The sequence below is a fragment of the Chaetodon trifascialis genome, chromosome 22 (assembly GCF_039877785.1).
Source record: "Chaetodon trifascialis isolate fChaTrf1 chromosome 22, fChaTrf1.hap1, whole genome shotgun sequence".
Taxonomy (NCBI): domain Eukaryota; kingdom Metazoa; phylum Chordata; class Actinopteri; order Chaetodontiformes; family Chaetodontidae; genus Chaetodon; species Chaetodon trifascialis.
In genome coordinates, this window is record NC_092077.1 from 873,870 (window position 1) to 901,595 (window position 27,726).

Below are 27,726 nucleotides of genomic sequence, written 5' to 3' on the forward strand. Positions count from 1 at the left end.
GCATCTTGAATCTTGTAAGCCTCAATGAGGTTGCAATCATGAATGGCCATCAGTTCACATTTCGTAAGGTCAACCTCTAATGCTGATGCTTTGGAGAACACCTCTTTGGAGATTTGTTCACCAGAAGATGATGATGATCAACTGGTTGTGTCTTGACTATCTCTTCTTCAAAAACATATAACATTGTTTGTCAGTGTCAGAATTTTTAATATGAATTGCTAACATTTCTGCTGCCAGGATGAGAATGTCACACTTAATCCCTCAATTAAAACGTGGGGAAGTACCATGGGGGAGTGTTACGGAACTAATTGTGCATTGCAACAGTATTCTATTATGTTACGGAATTTGGGCCTATACTCAACAGTTTAAACAGAAACTGCTGTTCTAACACATCAAACACCTTGTAGAAGTCAAGGAAGAAAATAAATCTTTTGTCCTCAGTTAGGTGGCTATATTCTAACAGATCTTGTACTAGTCTTAAGTTATGTATGGACCTATTACTTAAACTAAACAGTAATCTAATCTATATAGAACAAGTAAATTTGTTGGGAGTTCTGATCCATTCATCTAAAATGTTCCATTTGCCACTTCATAATACATTCTATGTAGCATATTGAGTTTGTGAAACTGTTTCCAAGAAGGCCTCTGTGTTGCATCATGTTGCAGTAGCAATAAATATTTCCCATGGGTAGAAAGAAGTCATCAAAATAAGATATCCAATGACGTTTATTGTTAGCTTTTCTTGTTGGAATTTTCCCCAGACAATTACAAAATGGAACTGCTACTCCTGAAAATCTACATGTACCATGGCAAAATTGTCTCCTCATTTCTTCTCAGTTGAACAAAATTTCCATCAGAGTCATTTCAGTGGGCATCTTGGAAGGAATACACATGTAGGAATACACATTGTGGACTTTTGCTCCAGCAATAAAGGAATACTGCTTTTCCTTTTAATTGTCTTTTAGACAATTTGAGGCAAGTCCCTAAAAACATATCTTGTAGACAGTCCTTGTGGAGATGTAAACATCCTTCACACGTATTACTTCTCTCTCTTACCACTATCTAATATGCTGTATTTTACATTTTTTAATATATATTGTACAGATACTGTATGTAGAACTGAGCATATTCAGAGCCAATTAAAGTAACAAATAGGGTAAAATAACATTCACCCTTTGGGGCTTTCATTTAAAATTGAGTATAGTTTTGTTTAAGCTGTTACTGTGCATCCATCAATTACTGAGATGTGGCTTTTGTAAAATGCCACCTTACCTTGGCTTTTCTAATTTTTGGCCACAACTGTTCTCTTGCCTGTCAATCCTCCTTGGTGTGTCCTGCATGAAGTGAACATCACGTTCCTTGCTTACAGAAGTGTCTTTGGTTGCCTTCCGTACTGCATCCCGGTGAAGCCATCTCACAAACCATATGATGACCTGGTGACTCAATCCTTGCACTCTTCCCAATGTGATGAACTGAGTCAAAAACACCTATCTTTTCCTTGCACTGGGGAAACATGAGAAGATGCTCTTCAACTTTCTGTTTTCTCCTTGTTCCTTAAGGCTCGAGAGCCTCAAATTCCAGCAGCATTTGTATCTTTCCACTTTGAGGACTTTTTCTTTTAGTTTGCCGTTTTCTTTTCTTCAGGTCTGAATGCTCTTTCTCCAGCACCTCTATTTTGGACCTCTATTCTGTGATTTCTACAGATGTGCAGCTCCACACGCTGTGCAATGCTGGCAAAGATTTCAAAGCATGTTTCCCAAAATTTTCCACATTATTATCCAGACTTCTTATGGTAGTTAGGGTATCTACAAGAGAGGGTTATTTTTCAGTTACCAGCTTCTTCGTTCGTGGGAGTTTAGTTGGTGTGGTGTTCAGTCATCTTGTGCTCATCTTGCTAGCATCAACACCAGTCTCGTTTGGTTTCAATGTGTCCAATGGGGTGGGAGCAGCACTTGCAACATAGCATGCTTCCGGCATCAGAATTAGCTGACTTGAGTGAAAGAAAGTCTTTTTTGTTGACAACCTACAAACAAATGTTTGTACATTATTTCTTTGTTCTTTGTTACTGTAAAGTTGGTCATTTACCACAAAATTCAGCAATATTATGAATCAAAGACACAATTCAAGTCAAAGTTTGGGACGCAACAGTTTTCAATAAAAAACAAAAACAATGGATATAATCTCTCTAACCATTCCACCAACAGCTCATCCCACCCACATATCCACATTTAATAAAAATCCCATATAATGGAGGCCAAATTTTAAATTTGTTGTTGAATTTCTACATTACATGATTCGGGACCGAGTAGCTGATGCCGAACAGAAATCCATGCCTCTGCAGACTCTCTTCAGAAACTTAAGTTCATTTGGTGGTTGCCCTCTTGGCTGGTTGTTTGTTTCATTGGCCAGTTTGCTGCGGTCCATTCTATGGAGGGTTTTTAGTGGATTACACAGTCTCTAATGTAATTATACAAGGGCTGTCGTGGTAACTACAATGCTGTTTGTACTTGGTACTAAAAGCGCATCTTAGACATCTTCACCCTGTGTGTTATTGTGTGGTTCATGCTAGTTATGTAAATGTGGACCAATCAGTGGGAAATATTACTTCATTGCCAAGGTTGGAATTTAAATAAAAAGGTGTATGGACTTGGGTAGTAGTGTGCAGTACCCAAGAGCAAGCATTATAAAAACGTTCATCAAAACGAGAGAGGGAGTGTGAATATATGGAAAGAAGTGTCAATGTGATATAAACACTTGAATCCTAATATTACTGTACAATTCTGTGGTTTATCAGTGAAGTGTGAAATGCAGACTGGAGCCTCTGATAACATCACTGTTAGTTGGCTGACTTGCATTAGCACACTTTACAGTTTAAGTCAGATATGTGTCATGTTAGCTAACTTGAGCTAATAGCTAGTTTGCTATTCCAGCTAGGTAGGTTAACTAATGCTGCGTTCCAGAAAATTTGGAACTCAAAAATAAATCCATATAAAAAAAAAAGAAAGTAATGAGCACCCATCAGACCAAGTGGAGTTTGGAAAAGTTTAAACCAGAGCAATTCCAGCTATATGCACATGACTGATATCATCAGTTTTAAAAAATCTATTTAAAAATGTTTGTCAGAAAAAAGACATCAATCTACAATGTAGTAAAAAAAAAAAAAACCTTCAAAGTATAAAAATATATTACAATTCTCAAGTATTTACAAAGACAGCTTTTCTCTACATGTCTGTCTACAGTTACACTTCTGTCAGTTAGTTTTCAGTCTAATTGTGTTACCTAAAACAAACAACATCTACCCCCACATATCCTCAGTAAACTTAGCACCTAATGGAGAAAACAGTGGAGGCCTCAGAAAAGCCATGAAAATCATCAGTCACTAAACCCCAAACATCATCTAGGAGGCAAGGAGTAAAGGAGATGAGGAACGTAGAAAGGGAGACTAGGGGGAAAGGAGACAATCCCCTCCTCAAGGTTGGATTAGCAGGAAGTGACAGTGGTGTTCCTCTGGAAGTGGTTAGAAGAACATCCTGTGAGAGAAAAAGATGTCAAATACAGGATTTTCTTCTGATGTTTTTACCAACATCCAAAAATACAGTAACCTTGTATGTATGCGCACGCACACATATACAGTATATCACTCATTCACACACCTGTATATGTTGGGATCCAGGAGTACAGCTGTATCTGTGGGTAGCTTGGACAGATGAACCACCTTGGTCTTCTGCTGCAGTCTGTCACTCTCATTCACCCACACATCTGGCAGTCTGACAGTGAAGAAATCATTTACATTTACTGGATCTAAGCTCACAACTGCACTGTGGATTAAGTTAACACACTCCCTTTATTTCTCCTTACGTGACATATTGATATTTCAAGTGTGACCAGTGGACAGCTGCATTTTAACCAGTACCAGATTTTTATTCTATGAGCACACCATGCAAGATCTGAAAATGGAGTTGATCTTGGGTTGGGATCTAATAAAAGCCAATCACATCATCTCACCTTCCTTTAAAAGCAGCAGTTTAATAAAACCCCTGTCAGTGACAGGGTGCATATGTGCACATGGCGTTTTTTTTTATCCTGTACTCAGGTGAGTATCAGGAAATAGTGTTTGATCTAGATCTATGATTAGCTGTCTCCATCCACAGGTCAACAGCTGGTTTTGGGTGAAAAGTGTCAATGTGTAGACATGAGAGATGAGAATGTTGCAGGCCTACTTGATCTTTATCATGTTGAAATGTGACAATCCTCTGTGCACTGCTTGAAAAAGAATTTAACCATCTTGTTGATGTTGGAGTAATGAACAAATCAATCTTGCATTTACTATTTAGACTAAGTACAGAGGATGCTGCAAAGTGTTTTCCTGCTTCCTTTAAGTGCCTCCATTCTCTAACAGTGAGAGAATGAATGGCTCTGTCAAGTTGCTAGGTAGTTTTTGTGATGTCCTTCAATTTATCAAAGAGCAGCCCCCAAAATTCAGTGGACTGCAACTTTGTTCTCAATTCGCCACAGATACTTTATGCAATGATGTGCATGATATGCACCTCTGACATTCACTCCTAGCTTCCCAACAACACATAACAAAATCCCAGGCATAGTAAGATATACAATATGTGTGTTTGGCCTTATGAAATGTGAGATGTTATGTGTAGTAGTATTAGTATTAGTAGCAGTAGTAATCAGCGAGGCAAGAGCTCCTTTTAATTGGTTTTAGGCATGTTAATGCATGCTGTACTCAGCCTCAACTCTTTCTCTTGCCCACCCCCTCCTTCCTCTCTGCACTCAATTTTTTAACCAAATTCACTTTTAGGTATACTATGACAACTAGTGGCAAACAAAACATTCCCACCTCACTTGAGATATTTTGTCAAGTATTGCACATTTTAAAACAGACTAAACAAAACACAGGAGGAATTTGTGACAATTTAGCAAGCAACACTGAATATAATATCAGCTGCCATACTATTTCTTGGCAATAATTACAATAACAAAATATTCCCAACATGTCATAATCAGAAAAAAAACACACATCAATTTTTTCAAATGCTATTTTACATTTGAAAAAAATGTACCTTGTGGTATAATAACTGAACAAAACAGACTAATGCATTACTATGTCTTATACAGTTTAGGTTACAGGACTTGACATACAGTCTACTGGAATAAAACAAGTTGTTTTTTTCAACAGTTACACTGTCGATCGATTCGGTGCTTTACACTCCTAAACAACCAAATGCGTTTGTAGTTATTACTGGAGACTTTAACCACAATACTTTGGACAAAACTCTGGCAACTTTCAACCACTTTATCAACTGTCCCACCAGAGACAACACCACACTGGACTTACTGTATAGTGGCACTGTATGCAAAGGATGCATACAGTGCCACTGCCCCCCCCCCCCAAGTTGAGCCGATCACTGCCTGGTGTTGTTAACACTTCAGTATGTCCCTATTGGCACGAGAACAGTGAGGAGGTGGACTCAGGAGGCTACTGAGTCACTGCAGGACTGCTTTAAGACAACAGACTGGAATGTGTTGTGTGAGCCACATGGGGAGGACATCAACAGCCTGACAGAGTGTATCACAGAATACATCAAATTCTGTTAACAGACCATACTGCTTCCCCAACAACAAGCCCTGGATCATCAGTGAACTGAGAAGTCTCCCAAGAAGAAACAAGCTTTCAGGTCAGTGGACAAAAAAGATCTGAGGAGTGTTCAACACGAGCTGAGGGAGAAGCTGAGGAAGAGCAGAGATGCCTACAGGTGGAAACTGGAGGCCAAACTCCAGCAGAACAGAGTGAAGGATGTGTGGACAGGAATGAAGGAGATCACGGGGCTCAAGGCAAAAGACAGACCAGCTGCCGGCAGGCTTGAGAAGGCCAATGAGCTAAACTGCTTTTTCAACAGATTTAGCTCACAGCCAGGAGTGGCCCTACAGCCCCCATCCCCTTCACATCTCCCCACTGTCCACAACGGCCTCCACAACCCCCCTCTGCCCAAGCTCTCTCCCTCCAACCCTCAACCCTCCCTGGTGATCCCTCCCTTGGACTCAACTCCCACATCCCCCACTATCCCCCACAGCACCATCCCCTACCTGACTGTGGGCCAGGTAAGAAGACAGCTGGAGAAGCTGCATCTGGGCAAAGCTGCTGGACCTGATGGCATTCGTTCCAGAGTACTGAGGACTTGTGCCAGCCAGCTGTCCGTGATCCTCGGTCACCTCTCCAACCTGAGCCTGAGCCTGCAGAGAGTCCCAGTGCTGTGGAAGACATCCTGCATGGTTCCTGTTCCAAAGAAGAAATCTCCATCTGGCCCCAACAAATACAGACTTGTTGCCCTTACATCGCTCATGATGAAGGTGCTGGAGAGGCTGGTCCTGGCCCACCTCCGACCGCAGGTGAAATCATCACTGGACCCTCTACAGTTTGCCTACCAACCCCATCTGGGTGTGGACGACACCATCATACACCTGCTGCAGCGTGCTAATGCCCACCTGGATTGTTGCGGCAGCACTTTGATTTCTCCAGTGCATTTAATCCAGCAACTGCTCCTAAGTGAGAAGCTGTGAGAGTCGACGCGCCCACAAGCTTTTGGATTACTGACTACCTGACAGACAGAACGCAGTTTGTCCAACTGGGCAATGTTCTGTCTGAGACTGTGGAAAGCAGTACAGGAGCACCACAGGGGACTGTTCTGTCTCCTTTTCTCTTCACCTTGTACACCTCAGACTTTCAGTACAACTCTTCATCGTGCCACCTACAGAAGTTTTCGGACGACTCAGCGGTGGTGGGGTGTATAAAGGATGGACGTGTGGAGGAATACAGAGCAGTGGTGGAAGATATCGTGGAATGGTCTGGTAGAAATCACCTGCTGCTTAACATGGCCAAAACCAAGGAGATGGTTATTGATTTTAGGAACAGGATGACCACACAACCACTGTGTATTCTGGGAGAGAATGTCACAGTGGACGAGGATTACAAATACCTTGGAGTGCACCTTGACAACAGACTGAACTGGAAAACTAACATCAACGCTGTGTATAACAAGGGGATGAACAGACTCTATTTCCTGAGGAGGTTCAGATCATTCAACATATGCAGCAAGATGTTGGAGATCTTTTACCAGTCTGTTGTTGCCAGTGCACTCTTCTTTGCTGCAGTGTGCTGGGGGAGCAGCTTTGGAGCCGGCGACACCAACAGACTGAACAAACTGATCAGGAAGGCCAGCTCTGTTATTGGTTGCAAACTGGACACTTCTGAGGAGGTGGTGGAGAGGAGGACACTGGACAGACTGTTATCCATTATGGATAACCCTGAACATCCTCTTCACCACCTCATGGACAGACAGTGGAGCTCCTTCTCCAGTAGACTGCTCCAGCTCCGCTGTCACAAGGACTGCTTCAGGAAATCATTCCTGCCATGAGCCATCAAACTTTACAATAGAAACATAAACAGTTAATCCACGAACCTCACAGACTCCCGTATTTTTACATATTACTTTTACATATATAGCTGCACTACTTCAATATTGCACATTCGGTCTACTTGCACAAAATTTTTTGCTGTTTTTTGCTGTAAATACTGTTTATATACTTTGTTATATTGTATTTTTATTATATGATATTATATAATATGTATTTATATATTATAATACAACTGTTGTTGATAAGATCACTGCATTAAACAGTTCACAATCAGCATTAGTAGTTTAGCTTTTGAATTTGTGTTAAAAATCCCAGATTAACTGATACTTTAAATTGATACAATCTGACCTGTTATTTTGTTTTACTGCCAAAAGAGGGTGAGTGGAGCAGAGCAGGAGGAGGAAGGGAAGACAGCAAGAGAATGATGAAGGGAGGAGAAGAGACAAGAGCAGGACTTACATGTCTTCAGGTGTCCAGTGCAACAAGACCTTCACTTTCCCCGAGTCCTCTTTCCTCCTTGCTATTACCTACACACACACACACACACACACGCACACACACACACACACACACACACACACACACACACACACTCTTCAATTATTTACATTATGGGGCCTTTAAATGTAAAGGCATGTAATGCTTGCGTGTGTGTGCCCACCGTGCTGTGGAAGACCACACTGTGTCCATTGCCCAGGCTCTCAATGTGTGTTGCCAGGTTGAGGCAGATGGCTCGATGGCGGATAGCATCCATGGTCTGGGCATCAAAAAAGTCATGAGGTCGGGCTGGAAATAAAAAATCATTTTAATAGTACTAACAAAACAAATAAAATCTGAGTATATGCAGTTGAGGACCTGGTGAGCAGTTTGTCTATCACTTCAGTGAGGGTTTCAGTATTCTTTTCTCTGTAAAAATGGAACATCTAAACATCAAATGTGCATGTGTTTGGGTTGGGCAGTATACCAGTTTCGTCACCATCATCAGTGTCATGTTCAGCCACAACATTGTTATTACTGTGATAAAAGTTTTTTGTTTATTAAAATAATATGCTTTACTGTGGTTGTGGTAACATGCAGGTGGCGGGCTACTTACATGCTCAAAGAACTAGTATTACATCTGGTAACTACTATTTTCCTTGCTATCTACTCCAATACCACAAAAATGTGAAAGTAACATTACAAGCAACGCATGCACAGACTTTCTGTTTTTGGCTGCAAGAACTAGCACAAAGTCTTCATCTACTCCCACCATCCGATGAGGTGAAGACCCAGTGGACTAACTTGATGGAAATGTCCCTATCGACTGGTAAACTTTTGGGTTATGTGTGTAGTTATCTTCAGACTGCTTTGATACACTTCAAAACTGAAGCTCAATGATGGATCAGTGCCAATACAGTGAATACAGTAACACATCATATTCCAACTATGTAGAAGCAGTGTATTTAGGGAATCATATCATTGCTTTTTTATATATCTGCAAATGCATTTCCCATCGAAACTAGAACTTCTAGAAAATGTAGACAATATGGGAGGTAGAGCTAAATACTCCTGCTTGACTTGACTGTCTTCAGATTACCTTCACAGACAGTTAAGGTCATGAATGAACAGTGCAGCGCGCTGTGCTCTCTCTCCTGTTATAAGTCATTGTAGCTCACCCAGTACTCTGATCGCTCTGTTTCTCCCTCTCCTTGCAATCATTTTAAAAAGTAATCCAGTCAGATCAAACAGAAATGAATTAACAGGCATGAAAATGTCTGTTTTCATAATGAATTGATGCATTGATCCATAGTGAAGATATAGATAACGAGATAAGCTGCGTGTGCCACTTGTAATAAATAAAAAATGTTGCAGTGAAATAATAATCTACGGCATTGAAAATGTTTTTTAAAAAGATTTTGAACATGTCATAATCAGCTAGACGTACTAATCGCCCTCCACAGCATGATACCAGTCATTTATGTTTAAGTGAGACTAGCAGTTGGAAACAGTTAACTTTTGTAATTAAGAGGCCCATCCAAAGTGACTGTGGCCCACCCAAAATTGAAGTCCTGGCACCGTGCCTGTTAGACATGCTATCTGTTTTCTGCTGAAGTATGTTGGTATGCATTTCTGTTGCTGCCACATATAAATGTGTTTGATAGTCCTGCCCCATGGTACACTGGCTATTATATTTAAATACTTTGGGTTTTTGGTCAAAAACTGTAAATGCTGTTGAGATGCCTAATCCTACCCCCTGTCAAACTGTGAAAATGAATAACATTACATTTACTAATTTACCTACATTATGGGGAGGCTACTCCACCCTTGTGGATGTAGGCCTAAACCTAATTTTAATTTAATTTCTATTTGAAACCAAAAAACACACACATCCTTGTTTTGAATAATTTTTTCTTCTTGAAAATACAGTACATTCCCTGGCATTGTTAATAGAGTGAGAATCATGATTTGGCATATCCCTTTCATTTTTGTGACACTGTGGTATGTCACCTCTGTTTTTCACAGTCACCATAAAAAACAAACAAAATAAAATACTGCGATATAAATCTGAGGTCAAATCGCCCTCTCGTTGTGTCTCTGTGTGTGTCTTTGTTGAACATACGGAGAGAACGTCTGTGTTTGTTCTTGAGTTTCCTCCTCTTGTTGAGGCCGGCCTTGGACGGAGACTCCTCCTTCACTTTGCCCTGATTGGACACTTTGGATGAACTCTGAGAGCTGAAGTGAGTGGGGACATGACGGGCAAGGCCCCCCTGAGAGGCAAACGTTGCATTGCAGCCTCCTACCACACACTGCATGAAAACAGGTGATTTACAGTGTCAGTAAATGGAGATATTGCAGAGAGGGACTTCTGACTTGACTAATGTGAGGTGTGTTTTCACCTTGAATGGTTTGTCCCCACTGTGGGTCAGCATGTGTCTCTGCAGCCAACTCTGACTGGTGGAAGGTGTGTTGTACACCTTGCAGCCTTTCCATAGACACACAAACACCTGTGTGGAACACACACACAAGACCACAGTCAAAACAATCACACAAACTTAGTAGTCGCTATAGTAGTGGTGGTGGTGGTGGTGGTGAAATTACTATAGTAGCCTGAATACAGGACGATTCCTCTTTTCCAACAGCTGTTGGAAAAAAAAAAACGACTTCTTGAAGACATGAAATACTTTCAGTTTAATCATGCCAGGAAGAGAGTGAATGAGCGAGAGGGCTCAGCAGTAGGACAAAATGAGTTGAATAAAATTACATAAAATACAAACATCAGACTCAAGAGAAAGATCAATGTATGATAGTGTTGTTTCCTCTTGTGGGACAAGTGTGTTTCACTCAGTGCCATGGGTCTAATATGACTAACATTCATGGTTCTTCAGATGGGGCGAAAACACAAACAATGTTCAGAAGGCACTGCTCTTGTGTAGTTCCTGAGATTAGTTCCTAGGTCTAAAAGCTGGCATTTCTCTGCCATCCCAAAACAGAGTGGTCTCCAGAGATGATGTGTAAAATAGAGCTTTGGCAAAATTATGATTTTACTATGTCCTGCCCACAATTTGGGCAGAAAAGTAAAGATGGCAAACTTTTGTCACCTCTGACTTACTCTGTGATCACACACATCTTGAAGATGTTCACGGAAAATAGAAAGGAAATGGCGTTCTACCAATTTGGAAGAATTTCGGTCCGCCTGGCAAGACAGTCTTAAAATATACAGGAAAGCCCTCCGCAGTGCCAGGGCAGCCTATTACTCTGCACTAATAGAGGAAAATAAGAACAATCCCAGGTTTCTCTTCAGCACTGTAGCCAGGCTGAGAGAGCCATAATTCTATTGAACCATGTATTCCTTTAGCTCTGAACAGTAATGACTTCATGAGCTTCTTTAATGATAAAATTCTAACTATTAGAGACAGAATTCATCGACTCCTGCCGTTAACAGGTACTGTTTTGTCTTCAAACGCAGAAATCGTAGAAACTGTTTCTCAGTCTGTCGCAGTTTTAGACTGTTTTACTCCTGTTGACCTTCACCAACTAATTTCAATAATTTCATCATCAAAATCATCTACCTGTATTTTAGATCCTATCCCGACTAAGCTGTTTAAAGAAGTATTACCTCTAATTGACTCTTCAGTTTTAGACATGATCAATCTCTCTTTATCAACAGGCTACGTACCACAGTCCTTTAAAGTAGCTGTGATAAAACCGCTACTGAAAAAGCCTACTCTTGATCCAGGGGTTTTAGCCAACTATAGACCGATATCCAACCTTCCCTTTCTCTCAAAAACTCTTGAGAAAGCAGTTGCCAATCAGCTGTGCGACTTTCTAAACAATAATAGTTTATTCGAGGATTTCCAGTCAGGATTTAGAGTGCATCATAGCACAGAGACAGCACTGGTTAAAGTTACAAATGACCTTCTAATTGCATCTGATAAAGGATTTGTCTCTGTACTAGTCTTATTGGATCTTAGTGCTGCATTTGACACCATTGACCATGGCATCCTATTGCAGACACTGGAACATTTCATTGGCATTAAGGGAACTGCGCTAAGCTGGTTTAAATCCTACTTGTCAGATCGCTCTCAGTTTGTACGTGTTAATGACGACTCCTCTGTGCTCACTAAAGTCAGCTATGGAGTTCTGCAGGGTTCTGTGCTTGGACCAATTCTATTCACCTTATATATGCTTCCTTTAGGTAAGATTATCAGGAAGCACTCAATAAATTTTCATTGCTATGCAGATGATACCCAGCTATATTTATCAATGAAACCGGAAGAAACCAGTCAGTTAACTAGACTACAAGCATGACATAAAGACCTGGATGACCTGCAATTTTCTGATGCTAAACTCGGACAAAACTGAAGTTATAGAAGTAGGCCCTAAACATCTTAGAAAGTCACTTTCTGATGACATAGCAGCTATGGATGGCATTGCGCTGGCCTCCAGCACCACTGTAAAGAATCTGGGAGTCATCTTTGACTAAGACATGTCCTTTCACTCCCATGTAAAACAAATTTCAAGGACTGCCTTTTTTCACCTACGTAATATCGCAAAAATCAGGCATATTTTGTCTCAAAATGATGCAGAAAAACTAGTCCATGCATTCGTAACTTCCAGGCTGGATTATTGCAATTCTTTACTATCAGGCTGCCCAAATTCGTTGCTGAATATTCTCCAGTTGCTCCAGAACGCTGCAGCACGTGTTCTGACAAAAACCAGGAAGCGAGATCATATTTCTCCAATACTCGCCACTTTGCACTGGCTCCCTGTAAAGTTTAGAATAGAGTTTAAAATTCTCCTCCTTACTTACAAAGCCATAAATGGCCAGGCATCTTCTTGTCTTAAAGAGCTCATAGTACCTTATTGCCCTACTCGAACACTGCGTTCCCAGAATGCAGGTCTACTTATGGTTCCTAAAGTCTCAAAAAGCAGAACAGGAGTCAGAGCATTTAGCTATCAAGCTCCTCTCCTGTGGAACCATCTTCCAGTCTTTGTCCGGGAGGCAGACACTGTCTCTACATTTAAGAGTAGGCTTAAAACTTTCCTTTTTGATAAAGCTTATAGTTAGGGCTGGCTCAGGCTTGTCTTGGACCAGCCCCTAGTTATGCTGCTATAGGATTAGACTGTCGGGGGACATCCAAAGATACACCGAGCTCCTCTGTCCTTCTGTCCCTCTCCATCTGCACGCTTTCATGTCCTACCACGGCGTGTTACTAACTTAGCTCCTTCCCCGGAGTCTCTGTGCTTTGTCGTCTTGCAGGTTCCCATGGACAGTGGCTGAATCTGGATTGTGGATTTCAGCTGCATCTCCTGCCTTGGCCCTGCCTGACATCCACTGCAACTGCTACTGCTGTTATTACATCCACTGTCACTGTTACTGTGACTGCATGTCTGTCTCTCTGTCTCTGTCTCTGTCTCTCTCTCTGACTGCATTTCTGTCTGTCTGTCTGTCTGTCTGTCTGTCTGTCTGTCTGTCTGTCTGTCTGTCTGTCTGTCTGTCTGTCTGTCTGTCTCACTCTCCCTCTCTTGCTCTTCCTCTCTCACCCAACCGGTCGAGGCAGATGGCCGCCCACCCAGAGTCTGGTTCTGCTCGAGGTTTCTGCCTGTTAAAAGGAAGTTTTTCCTCGCCACTGTCACCAAGTGCTTGCTCATGGGGGAATTGTTGGTTTCTTTGTAGATAAAAGAACTTGGTCTGTACCAGCTCTATATGGAAAGTGTCCTGAGACAACTTCTGTTGTGATTTGGCGCTATACAAATAAAATTGAATTGAATTGAATTGAAGTAGCTGATCACATAATGCCAATACTGTCATTAGCCTGCACCTTTATGTTGATTTTGTCAGATAATGTTGCAATATAATAATCTGATCAGCGGCATCACAGCATGGATGTGATTAAATCATCACTGCATATTTCTCTGATTGTCTCAGTACATACACATCAAATATGTAAATGAGAACTGCTATGTGCCCAACTATATTGAAGGACAGCACAGGTGATCACAGAAGCTTTTGTTGTCTGCAAACTGTTAAGAGGTTGAAGAAGAGATCTGTGAAGACAGTGAAGTTTTTACATGTGAACAGAATTTAGAAATTAGTGTGGACTTGTGCTGGTCTACTTCACACAAATTGGGTTTCCATTCAAGTGTATCATAAATTTTAACCAAATTTTGAGAAGACCAGCAAAAGAAAATGCAAATTAATGCTTGTTTCCATTCACTATCGTGCAATTAGTTGGTTCTTTGAGATAAGCAGTAAGTGCTGTCAATTTTCCGGATGGACACCTGTTATAGCATTGTAGAAGTAGAGAGCACAAGATGACATAATTAAAAACAGTGCCAGTTGGACCTCAAATAGTGAAGAAATGCAGAAAACATGATGGAAATAGGATATTTCTGTGCTCTGTTTCTATCTCCCATTAAGTGCATTAACTTCTAACAATGAGTGTAAAAATGTTTTTGTGAAATTGAGGGAGTTTCTTCAAAGTTTGCTTTCAATCAACCAATTCTGATGCAATACTTCAAGATGCGCATAAAATACATTGATAGAAACACAGCTGCAGTGATCCAACAGTTCTCTTCCAGTGAGATCTAGCACTGCAAAAGCTCAACAACATGACTCATTTAAATGATTGCAGCTAGAGTTTTTTAATTTAGATTGATTTGTTTTTCCAGCATGAGTCAAAGGGGCTATAAGATGTCACCGTAACACTCGTTCATTTTTTCCTATTAATTCTGCATTTTGTGGTTGCTTCAGATTACATTCTCCCTATGTTCTACAAAGATCCCCACCTAAATTCAGGTATTCCTGCAGCTTTTTGATGCCATTGGAGTTTACATGGCAGCCCTCCCCTTCCTAAATAAAACTAGCCACAGGAACACAACGTTGGGAGCTATACAGACATACAGTAACCTGAGACACTGACCCCTCCTCTCTGCCCATCCACATGTGTGGCTCTGATGTGTTCGGCCAGGTCAGGGCTGCTGGGAAACAGCAGCTGGCACTGATCCCAACAGCATGTGTAGCTCAGAGACTTGCCAGCCATCGGCACCAAGCTGCTCCCCGTCACTGCGCCCCCACCATGACCATTGAGCATGGCCGGGGTGGAGCGTCCACTGGACACTGTGCTCTCCATGTCCATGAGGGTGCTGCTGATACTGAAGAACACACACACACACACACACACACACACACACACACACACACACACACACACACACACACACACACACACACACACACACACACACACACACACACACACAGTCATAGACAACAGAATTAAGAATACATGCACATTAGATCTGAGTTTGAGTCAGGGGCTGCATTTGCATTTACTGTTCTTATTGTTTACTTCACAGACAAGAAGACATAAATAAAATGAAGAAAAAGTAGTTACAGGATCAATTATGGGACAAAGGTAGCTGTCCATAGTAGGTTTAATGTGATTCTGTCACACAATACAAATCACCTGGAAAATGACTGTAGACATTTCTGAGGAGAAGAAAAATGTCAGCAGAGAACAAATACCCACAGTAAAACATCCTTTTCATGTAGAACAAATATGATTCAAGCGTAAGTTAACCTGTGTTGAGAATATCTGGCCACATTATGGTATAATATTAGCTTTTTGCAGAAAAATAGGTATCTGCATTTAAACTGGCTAATAAGTATAAAGAAACTCCAGTACAGAAATGTCAAAGATATGTTTGGGTTTATGTGGTATATATATAGATACAGTGACTCAGTTCCATAATTTATCCCAAGTTGATTTTTACTGCAAAATATAGATCACCTCAACTTCACAACCAGAAGACCTTGGGCTTAAGGTGATGTCTTCAAATGCCTGAACTTGTCTGAGCAGTTCTAAAACCCAAAATGTGAGAAACTGTTTTAACTCTATTTTTGTTTAATAAATGACTGCTCATATTTATAAAAAAAATTAATAAGATAAAAAACATGGCTCAGTGTTTTACGGTGTTTAATACACTTCTAGCGTGGAAAGATTGTAGGAGGAAACTTGGTATCACCAATTGTGTTTCCATCTATTCTCCCATCCATCAGAACCCTGATCTGATTAAACATCTGAAATCAATTGACACAGGTAAATGGCAAATCTCGGTTTTAAAAAATTTAAAGACTTGTTCCATAAAGACAAGCAGTTAAAATCATTTCTCAATTTGAAAACTGAATATTGCATTCCTAATACAGACTTTTTTAAATACTTACAAATTCGAAATGTTGTGCATTCACTCATCAAGGAAAATGAACTAATTTATGGATTATCCGAAATACAGGAGATACTTCTATCCTCCATCACTATTAAAGGAAAGATTAGTGAAATTTATAAGGTTATAGCCAATGAAGCTCAATCATCTTTCCCAATCCTATTAAATATTTGGGAAAAAGATTTAGGGATGGGATTAGATGAAAATACTAGGTTAAACATCTGTGAAATAATACATTTCCCATTTACAAGTATTAACATCAAGGAAAATAATTTTAAATTCATTCATAAATTTTATCTCACTCCTATAAAAATGCATAAAATTTCTAAGGATAAATGCGCCTAACTGTCCAAGATGCTGAGGGATCTTTTTTGCATATGTTTTGGCATTGCCATCTGTTGAAAAGTTTTTGGCATTCAGTTCATTCATTCACTAAATCTGCCCTCAAAATATAATTTAATTTAAATCCTTGTCTGTACTTACTTAATGATATGCCAGATTTCCAAATAGATTCCAAAAAATGCAGAATATTAATGATCATAACATATTTAGCAAAGAAATGTATACTTTTACTTTGGAAAAATGAATCGCCTCCTTCTTTTCAGCTGTTCCTGGACCACTTATCACAGTTTGTACCTTTAGAAAAACTGACTCTAGAAAAAAATAATCGGAGACATATTTTTCAAGAACTTTGGTCCCCATTACTCTCTTACCTTTCGAGAGGAGACCAATAATGGACCTGGACAATTTTTTGCTTCCCCTTTGTTTTTGTTTTGTTCCTTGTTGTTGTTATTGTCTACCGATTTGGCTGTTTCCTGGGGGGTCTTTTTCCCCCTGTTTTTTTTTTTCCTAACTTGGACTACATGACCTTGAACTTTTATATACGTATTGTGGATCATGGATCATGAAGGTGTTATAACCATCAAATTTGTCACTATTTTTCATTTTTTGCCTTACTTTTTTCTTTTGTGTATATTTTATTTTTATTTTATTAATTTATTGTGGGGTTTTTTTGTTTGTTTGTTTTTCTTTCGTTTTTGTTTTCCCTCTTTTTTACTAGCTGTGGGCTGGTTCTATTGTGTTTGGGGGTATGAGGGAGGAGGGATGGGTTGAAGGACATGAAGAAAATAAGTGTACTTGGTTATGATTGTATGATTTCATATTGGTGCTGGTCTATGGTACACTTTTGGGAAATAAAAAGATGTTTAAAAAAAAATAAATGACTGCAACAATTTGATTACCAAAACAGTAATAAGACAGTTATTATTATTAATATTATTATTATTATTATTATTATTATTATTATTAATTAAGTGGTAGTAGTGTAATGAGTAATCATTTCAGGTTTAATGTTAACCATATTTTGTGAAGTTGTATTTATAGTGCTATGTGAAGAGATATATGGATATTGTAGCTGTTCTGAAGCTACAGTGTAGCTGATGTGCCCTTCACCACAAATGCAACAACACAACAGGAGGGCTACTGAAATGCCACATGGAAAGAACACAAAAGCAGCATGGACTGCTTGTATTTAAGTTTCTAATGCAAGTAGCTCAACACCACTGTTCATCACAGTGACTGAAACAACATGAACATGGTTATAGCAGTCAAGAGATACAGATTAACCTGGATGTATGTAATTCTAGTTAGAAAAGTATCACTCTGTATCACAAAGTAGATAAAATAATAATAAAATAATGTGAACACAGGTACTAAGGGGAATATGATTTAAAGACAATATGAGTCGATCATGTACGACACACCTATCTAGTGTTATGTTGGTTCTATCAACAGGTAAAATCACAGGCTTAACTATAAATCAAAACTCACTCCATATGTATTTGTGAAAACACTCTTCAGCCCTGGAGTTCACCAAATCCAGCTTTAATATATATGTATACTGTCATTCCTACTGAATTGTCCTCACAGGCAGGTTTCAAGCTATCTATGCATAGTGAACGTTGGTCTAAAAACCACAAAGTCTTTAGTCTTAAAATTGTCTACAATAATGTAAAATACATATGATCTAAAAGTCTACTCTGGCTCAGACTGTATGTGACATGAGCAGATTTTACAGCAGCTGTGTGTGTGTGGGCTGAGCCAGCTGACCGCGCTCTGATCAATGTTCACACCAGCACATACACAAGTTTAGAGCTACAATTTGGCTGTGTGAGAACAAAGGTAAGTGAAGTTTTACAGCTGCAACAACAGTAGGATTACCAAGAGTTGAGGCAGCCAAATGGGCAATAAAGCAGGCAGGGGATTATATTTTCATGTGAGTGACTGACTTTACTAAACACTATTTGGCTCCAATTATATGTTGTAAGATCCCTGTCAAAAAGACGTGTCCATAATTAAAATTTCGTATTTGTAAAGTTAACAATTTGTGTGTCATAAAAGTTGTTTTACACAAAATTCCACTGTCATATATACAAGTCTGTGAAATTGGGTTCGGGTTACGAGTGTTTTTGTATGAGTATAAGTCTAAAAGCTGTGAGTGCAAAGTCTTGAGAATACGACTCATTTTTCTACGACTACGAAGTCTTCACTGTGAATACGAATTCAAGTTTACGGGTACGACTCGAAAAGTGCTGAAATCACGTCACTGAGGTCACGGTCAAGTCGCAGGGGAAAGTAATCGATCGTCGATTCCTTCAACTGCGCATGCGCCTGCCCCAGACGCAAACATGCGGGGCAACGCCGCCATCCCCGAAGAGACTTCACAGGTAATGTCAATAATAACATGCATAGCTATTATTGATTTCATAAAATCGAACCATTTTATACAATATACATTTCTTGGACTCTCATACTTATTGCTTTAGCTTGCAAGCTAAAGATAATTACAATGCCGATGAAGCTAGCTTAGTACTATCGTTACTGGGTGCTGTCATTCATAATTTTCGACCAGAGCATTAACAATCAAGCCAGATTTGGGATGAATTAACATGAACAAGTAACTTTGTGTAAAGTTAACACAGAAAGAGGGAGAAGGTTGATATGGAGAAATAAACCCGGACTTGATGAATCATCCTGCTTATTGCACGATTTATGAGTGAAATTATAAATTTGAGTCAGTAAGTTACTGGTTCACCATAACTCATCCCAAATCTGGCTTGATTGTTAATGCTCTCGTCGAAAATTATGAGGACAGTGCATTTTTTGAGGGGTAACATTTTTATAGCTGTTTAGTGCTAACTAATTAGCACTGGCCCACTTCTAATCCCAGTAAGGATAGCACTAAACTAGCTTCATCGGCATGTAAATATCTTTATCTTGCAAGCTAAAGCAATAAGTATGTGAGTTCAAGAAATGTATATTGTATAAAATGGTTCGATTTCATGAAGTAAATAATGGCTATGCACGTTATTATTGACATTACCTGTGCAGGGCTCTCAAGCTTTGAACTGAGTTCAGAGTGAGATTTGGCAGTGGCAGTGAGGGGTGGGGTGGGGACGGGGGTCTGATCTGATAAATGACACATAAATTGGTACAAATAAAAATATTTATTCAGTTCAGCATTTCTTAGTGCAAGTGTGTGTGTGTGTGTGTGTGTGTGTGTGTGTGTGTGTGTGTGTAACCCCCGCCCTTCCCCATCCTGCTCAGTGCGTAAAAAAAACAAAGCGGCTGCTGCTCTGGCTCCCAGGCAGGAGACTGCTCTGATTGTTCACTTCAAAGAGCAGCTCTATGAGCTGTTTCGTCCGCGACCAACACATCACCACTTCCTCTACCTGTTCCACTGTTTTATAAAATAGTTGCACAACTTGGTGGGCGTTATCCTGGTAATTTCTCTGTGTGAGAAATACAAGATATGGCGTGTGAACATGTGAATGGGTTGAAATGCGTGTGTCTCACGCCCAATGGTTGAGACTTGAAAGCTTTGCCAGTGAAGTCTCTCCGGGGATGGTGGCAATGCCCTGCATGTTTGCGTCTGGGGAATGTGCATGCGCAGTTGGAGGAATCGCCGATCGATTACTTTCCCCTGCGACTTGACCGTGACCTCAGTGACGTGATTTCAGCACTTTTCGAGTCGTACCCGTAAACTTGAATTCGTATTCATAGTGACTTCTTCGTAGTCGTAGAAAAATGAGTCGTATTCTCAAGACTTTGCACTCACAGCTTTTAGACTCATACTCATATAAGAAAACTCGTAACCCGAACCCAATTTCACAGACTCACGTATATGACAGCGGAATTTTGTGTAAAACAACTTTTATGACACACAAATTGTTAACTTTACAAATACGAAACTTTACTTATGGACACGTCTTTTTGACAGCGATCTTAGACCATACAATTAAAGCCTAAATACTATGTGGTCATCTGATGAAATAGTGGACAGTAAATTTTGAAATCCACCAGCTCTAATGGATAAAAACATTGCTTCCCAAGAAATTGTAAATATTAACTGCATAAAAGCTAACCTTTGGTTAACAGCGGTTCAAGAAGTAACTTAATTAAACAGTCTAATTCTTGAATGCACCTCTGGTGACTGCAGATGAGCGGGGGGGGGGGGGGGGGGGGGGAGGCATTCTTTTCTATGACACAAACTTGCATGCCTCCTCAGCAGAGACACCAAAGTATGTAAGCTCTCAGCTGTTGCCACTACATGCTTCACACACAGGTGATCATCACAGCAAATAATTAAAGGAATAATTTATCATTTTGGGAAACGTACTTCTTATATAATAGTCAATTGAATATCTTTAGTTTTGAATGACACTGTGAACAGCATTTTTAACTTTGCTTTTTATATTTTATAGATCAACAATTGCTTGAATATAAACCATCCATCCCTTTCGGGGTTGCGGGGGGTGCTGGAGCCTATCCCAGCCGTCAACGGGCAAGAGGCGGGGTACACCCTGGACCGGTCGCCAGTCGATCACAGGGCACAAACACACAATCATTCACACTCACACTCACACTCACACCTAGGGGCAATTTTACGGTCACCAAATACCGAGCATTACTGAGCATGTTTTTGGTCTGTGGGAGGAAGCCGGAGTGCCCGGAGAAAACCCATGCATGCACGGGAAGAACATGCAAACTTCACACAGAAAGGCCCGACCCGGGAATCGAACCGGCGACCTTGTTGCTGTGAGGCACGCGCACTACCTGCTGTGCCACCGTGCAGCCCGAATATAAACCATTAATGGAAAAATCGCAAAGATCACAAATTGAATTTGACGATGTACAATGGACAAACACTATGATAATGTCATTCATTAGCCCTGTCTTCCTTTAAACTAGACTGATTAACTCCAGCATGTTCATTGGCACTGCATACACATACAGAGTACAGTGGCTCACAATGATCAAACAGGGCAATCATTTAGCTAAATTATCTACAAAAATCAAATCAAAATGTAATGTTTAATTGGAGAGGAGAAGAACGTAATTTTGCTGTGTTATTACCAATTGGAGTGTTTACTATTTTCCACCATGCTTTGCATTAAGGGGCATCTTACAGTGCTACCAAGATGGCACTGCAGAGGAAACCAAAGCAACCTCAGAGGGTTAAGAGTTCTGTCAAACATTTATGTCCATTTCTGTATTTTGAGGATCTCCTTGTTGAAATAGGCCAGAGAGCCTAGTTTTAGGCACAATGAGTTAACTGTTGACATCAAACTTGTCTGATTCAAGCTTCACGTAATGCTTCAGTCTAACTGTGGGATTTCCAATAAGTGTAGGGGGACAGATCTGACTGAAAAATGTCCCTGCTCACATTCAGCATCTTATAGTTTTTTTCAACATTCACAGCAACTGCGCAACTGCTACTGATACTTCGGATTAGTTAATACTGACTGAGGTTTTCCAATGTTTGTTAATAGGACAACTTTATGTAATCAAAGTAACAATGGGACCATAGGCAGCTTCCAGTGATTCAAAGTAGTTATAGGAACACTGTTATTCATACTCATGCTGAATAAGCTGCATAAACTGTAGGTGTGCACAGTTCCACAAAAGTGAAATGTAACACACATAAATTGACCAGCCAGTACATTTTAGATGGTGTAGTTACACCATATGATCACCAGAGGGTGTATAATTGCTCTTTGCAGGTTATGGAACACAGGAAGTAAGTCCAATTAGGTTAGATCTCAGTTGAGAAAAGTCAGAGGGAGAACAATATGAAGAGGTCTCCAGATAGAGTATATTGATAAAGGTTTTTTTAGTTTTTAAAAGAAAGGGGCCAAAGATCGGTTGGATGTCAACTGTTTTTTTTTTTTTTTTTCAATTCGAAAATCTGTGAATGCCCGGTGAGTTAAAGAGTTAGCAATGAATGCTATCTGTTAGCCATTTGTGTATAGTAATTCAAGCCAGCAGTCAAAACTGGTACACTAATTCCTCTGTTGATTTATATGTAAAGTTGAGCCTTTTGAGTGACGAGAAACTTGTCGGAGATGTATTTTATGTGCAAGTTGTGATCTGTAAGTGAAATGTAAGGAGCATAATTGTGGCTGGAGAAAGTGATTTTGGAGAAGAAACCCCCTTTCATTGGTTAGCCATGAAGTTTCGTGGGAGGTCACCTTTTTTTTTTTTCTTTCTTGTGGCTAAAGCGTCCAAGGTTGATGAAATCGAATTGTGAGACAGTCTACTGATTGCAATTAAGAATAATGCTTGATAGGAATTGAAAGTTTGATGTGCTGTTTGAAGACATGAGTTTAAATTTATGTTTAGTTATTCTTAAACATGTTTACTGATTGTGTTCTGTGGTTAAATTATCATTTATTTTTGCTAATATAAATATAGCTGGTATTATAGTTAGAAAAAAAAAAATCGCTGGAAAATCGTTGTGCAGTAACGTACCATTTCAAGAACTGACAATGGCAAAAAGGAAACTGACAAAAGCAAAACAATTTGCAAATACTGCTGGACACTGGTCAATCACACTATGGGAAACACATCAAACATGAGCAATTATTTGACACATTGCCACCCAGAAAAGCTCAAATCACAACAACAGCATAGTGTGGGAAAAATCTTCAGTCAGGCTGAAGGAGCCAGAAAGAAGCATTTGGAGCCCTGCTTCCACACAACAGTGTGAGAGCTGAAGAAATAATAAGATACATCAGTGAATATACAAATACTTCAGCCCATTTTCTGTAGTCGACACTGATTGATGTCAAACTTCTTGCTGTGAGGCATGCGCACTACCTGCTGCGCCACCGTGCTGACCAGTGAATGGAAAATTTAAAGTTTAGTCCTACAGACGCGGCCTCTTTTTGAATCACACATTGGACTAAACATAGCTGAGGTTTTGCAATGTTTTTGAGCAGGAGCTCCACATGAAGAATAACAACAATCATTACAGTATCGCTGTCGTTACAGACAACACACGAATTATGGATGAAGCGGTGAGAAAGGCTGGATTGTCCCCGCACAGAAAGTGTTTTGCACACTCTTTAAACCAGGGGTGGGCAAACTGTTCCACAAAGGGCCGCTGTGGCTGCAGGTTTTCTTTCCAACCAATCAAGAGCTCACAGTTTGACCAATCAGCTGTGTGAAGAGTGAGATCAGTTGATTGAATGAGTCAAGTCTGGTGTGCTGCTGCTTGGTTGGAAAGAAGACCTGCAGCCACAGCGGCCCTTTGTGGAACAGTTTGCCCACCCCTGCTTTAAACCTTGCTTCACAAACGGGTTTGAACGTAGGCCGAGCCAGCTGTCTGTTTGGTCAAGTGAGTCATTTTAAACAGATCATGGATGTAGTCACCTGATGGAACAGCTCTTTTTCCCGGAGAGAACCCACGCATGCACGGGAAGAACATGCAAACTTCACACAGAAAGGCCCGACCCAGGGATCAAACTGGCGACCTTCTTGCTGTGAGGCACGCGCACTACCTGCTGCGCCACCGTTCAGCCCTAAGTTAAAAACAATTTTTTATGAACAGAAAATGCTGCACACACTTATTTATTAGTCATGGGCATTTTTTTAAGTAATTTCTATTTTTCAAATATTGCAATAAATATTGTATCATGGACTTTTTAAACGAGGCACTATCGTACCATGACTTTTTTGTATCATTACATCCCAAGAAACAACTACTCTGAATGATTGACAAGGTTTCACAGAAGCCTCCGGGGGAAGTTTAGTAGGGTAAGTGGACTGTATTATATAGTGCTTTTTCTAGTCTCAACTCACTCAAAGTGGTTTTATAACAATAGTCAGCATTCACATACACATTCGTTCAATAGTGGCTATGTGCCACCTCCTCATTATGAGCAGTAACCATTCACATGCACATTCGCACACCAATGACACAGCCTTGGGAGCCATTTGGAGTTCAGTATCTTGCCAAAAGATATTTTGACATGTAGACTGCAGAGGCCAGGGATCGAACCACTGACCTACTGATAAGTGGATGATGGTTCTATCTCAGCCTGCACTTTGCAATGAATGTAGAAATGTTTGAAGTTCAGAATGAGGAACAGAAAAAAAGATGCTGGGGGAACAGAGAGAAATTTCAAACAATACCCACAGCCCTTTTTACAACCTGAACCCACTACTCTGAATAACCGGTTTATGTTATTTGACTTAAAAAATTAACCGAGATGCAAGCATTATACAGATTTTAAGTTAGGGAAAACCAGAGCACTTGTATCAGATAAGCACTCTGTGTTGACAGATACACTGAGTCTTGGTATTGGAATTGGGAAGTGAGCTTTTACATCACTTACAGTAAAGCCATGCTCAAACCAAGTTTAAACCTGAGTGAAAAAACACAACTCCCACATTCATTTCAATTAAACCAGTTGTATTATGCAGTGGGAGTGCTGAGCAAGCTCAGCTTGCTCTATACGCCCCAAAACACAATTATGACAATGTCAATATTATGTCATAACATCACAATACACCAAGCTGTCTCAGTTTTTCACTCTGCTTTGGCACAGAACTCCAGCATTTGACAAAAGGGGTCAAGGAGAGTACAAACTGCAAGTGCTGGATGTCTTCATCGAGAGTCCAATCTAATGTTCTCTTCCCGAATACAATTTCCATAAGCTTAACTCATTTTTTTTGCTGATTCAGACTACCTACCCAAAACAAGTGCTCTTTTTAAAAATAAATTCAAAATCTGTATCCCGTCACTATGTGGATCTAACTTAAGTTATTTTACTATGTGGACAATTACATTTAACAACACAGTGCCTCATAATGAAAGACAGACTATTAACTATAAGCTGTCTAATACATACATACTCACAGTTCCTACCACAATATGACTGCTGCTGTATGTACAGACGAAGACAAAAGTGCTGGGCTGCCATGAGGAAGAGTGATCAGAGCTGCACTGACTGTTCTATGTGTCTACAAAGCAGTTGGCAGAGAGCACTTCCCACTGAACCTGCTGTCCTAGATTGGGCTTCATAGTTTTACACCAGTACCTAAATGTCTGTCAGTACTGATATGTATACTTTATCATGCCCTGTTAGACGCTTGGTAAAATCTTCATAATTCATGCAATGTTTACTAACCACACTGAACTCACTGGAACCCTGTCCATTAGACTAGTCTGATGTAATAATGTTTTTGCCTCATGCAAGTATATGGTAAAAAACAACATGCAAATGGCTTGTTGAATGAGTGTCTAGTTCCTGATTATTATTATTATTATTTTTAATTAATATCTTGTTGGCTTAGTTTACCATCACCACCCCATTCAGCACACCTGAAATTTCTAGCGTACATGCTGTACATTACAGCTGAATTGCTTATAGTGGCTGTATTTTCTTGGCTCTGTTTAATTCAACAGAGGTGAAGACTGGTGTAGGGTGGAGGCAGTGATTCTTTGTTCAACAAGGCCAAACTGAGTGTGATGACAAGGCTGGCAGGTCTTGTGATGTCTGCTACCTGTGATTTCCTTTTATATGTATTCAGTAAAAGTTTGTAGGTCTGCTGGAATTTAATGGCTATGGGTAAACTGTGTTGTCTGTTGCATGCAACTGCTGACAACAAGGTGTCAGAAGCCAAACAAAATTGTCAGAACTAAAAGAGGAAAAAAAAGAACAAAACATGCTTTATTTCTATGTTGTAAGCAAACACTTAACACCCAAACAATCATCTCTTTTTCTGTCTTTCTGTCGACTCCATTTGGAAATGTGTTTTTTGGGGAAGGTGAGAAAAAACTGCTGATAATTGTTAATTACTTCACTGCAGGGTGACTGTGGGGAAGTGTGACTGTAAATTTACCATAACTTCCTTTATAGACAGTTATGGTAAGACACTAGAAATTATGTATCATTATTAAGAAAGGAATGTTGTTGATTTTAGAGCACAATGATGAGAATTAACATAATTACACATCCTTACAATTATATACAGCACTGGACACACAGACAAGGAATGAATGACCAGCTGCCACAGATGTCTGCTGACGTGCTGCTGTAAGGTAAACAACAACAACAACAACAACAACAACAACAACAACAACAACAACAAACGAGTCAAATTATTGCTGATATTAACTACCAGACTAGTTCGCGGAACGTTCCGTAAACAATTACTTACCTGTCCGCTAAAAAATAAAATAAAATAAAATAAAATAAAATAAAAAATCCCGAATAACCGTAGAGTCCCGTAGCGAACATAACCTTGCCTTTCAGTACAGAAACAATTTAAAGTGTTAAAAATGGTTCTTGGCTAATACTTAAAAACAGTGCACTTAGCATCGAATTGTGCATTCACATGCCTCTGGCTGTTCTTGAAATCTGCGTGAGGCCTCTTCACACTGCTCACTACTTCAACAGACCTGTCTTCCGAATCCATCCGACTGAGCGGCTCTCCATCCGACGAGGTCATTTCCACGCTAGCCCGTCTCTTCGTGCCGTGCTCGGCTTTCCCTGTGGTCTTTGTGCGGTCGATCGGCTGCGAGGAGCACACGTTCTCCCCCTCTCTTTGTTCTTGTTTCAGCACCCGGGAGCCCTCTTGAGCGGAATCAGTGCTACTCGCCAAACTCCCCTGTACGGGACTTTTCCCCGGTTCACAGAGTTTATCGCATGATTCCCCTTCATCGTCGTTTGTTTTTTCGGTCAGTAACCCTGTTTCTTTGATGGAGTTGGAAACAGGAGACATGCTGTCCCTGTGCTCCACCGCCACACCACGACCACTGTTCATGTCCATTCCTGTTCTGTTCTCGTAGAAGTCGCCCGGTTCCTGTTTGGGGTCCGGCGCGGCCTGTCCCTCCTTGCCGGTTTCTGCTGTTTCACCGGTGTCGTTTTGATTCGACGTCGGCTGAGGATCTTGTTCGCCTCCTTCGGTTGTTATTTGAGCCATTCTCGAAGATGCTAAAAGATATTTTTGTGATATTCCACTCGAGAAATAGCCACTACACTGCCCTTCTTCCTCGGTTCACTCTCGCAGTTTCAAGCGTTAAACACAGCAGGGGGTTTGTATGACGTTAGTCGGGACTCCGCATGGCCAAAGCTTGTCCAATTGTAAAGACATCTCACTCCATACTTAAATCCGCATCAGTAGTAACTTCGATAATGGCATTGAATTAAATGCGTCTGAAAACGGCCATGCCTGAATCATTCATTCAACTTAAGGCTTTTAATGTAACGTTAGTTTACAACCTGAAATGAAGACATTTTATTG

The 27,726-nt window shown here is 40.3% G+C and overlaps 1 protein-coding gene across 1 annotated transcript; it reads right to left on the reverse strand.

Annotated features, from left to right (window-relative positions):
• Positions 1–27,533, reverse strand: LOC139350905 (zinc finger protein aebp2-like). The gene is made up of 8 exons (XM_070992574.1): positions 26,882–27,533; positions 14,832–15,063; positions 10,305–10,412; positions 10,028–10,214; positions 8,090–8,214; positions 7,888–7,955; positions 3,654–3,767; positions 1–3,530 (listed from the first exon to the last, which is right to left on the reverse strand). The coding sequence occupies exons 1-8, from the start codon at positions 27,403–27,405 to the stop codon at positions 3,518–3,520; spliced, it is 1,371 nt and encodes a 456-aa protein (XP_070848675.1). The 5' UTR covers positions 27,406–27,533; the 3' UTR covers positions 1–3,517.
• Positions 27,534–27,726: the final 193 nt, after the last annotated feature.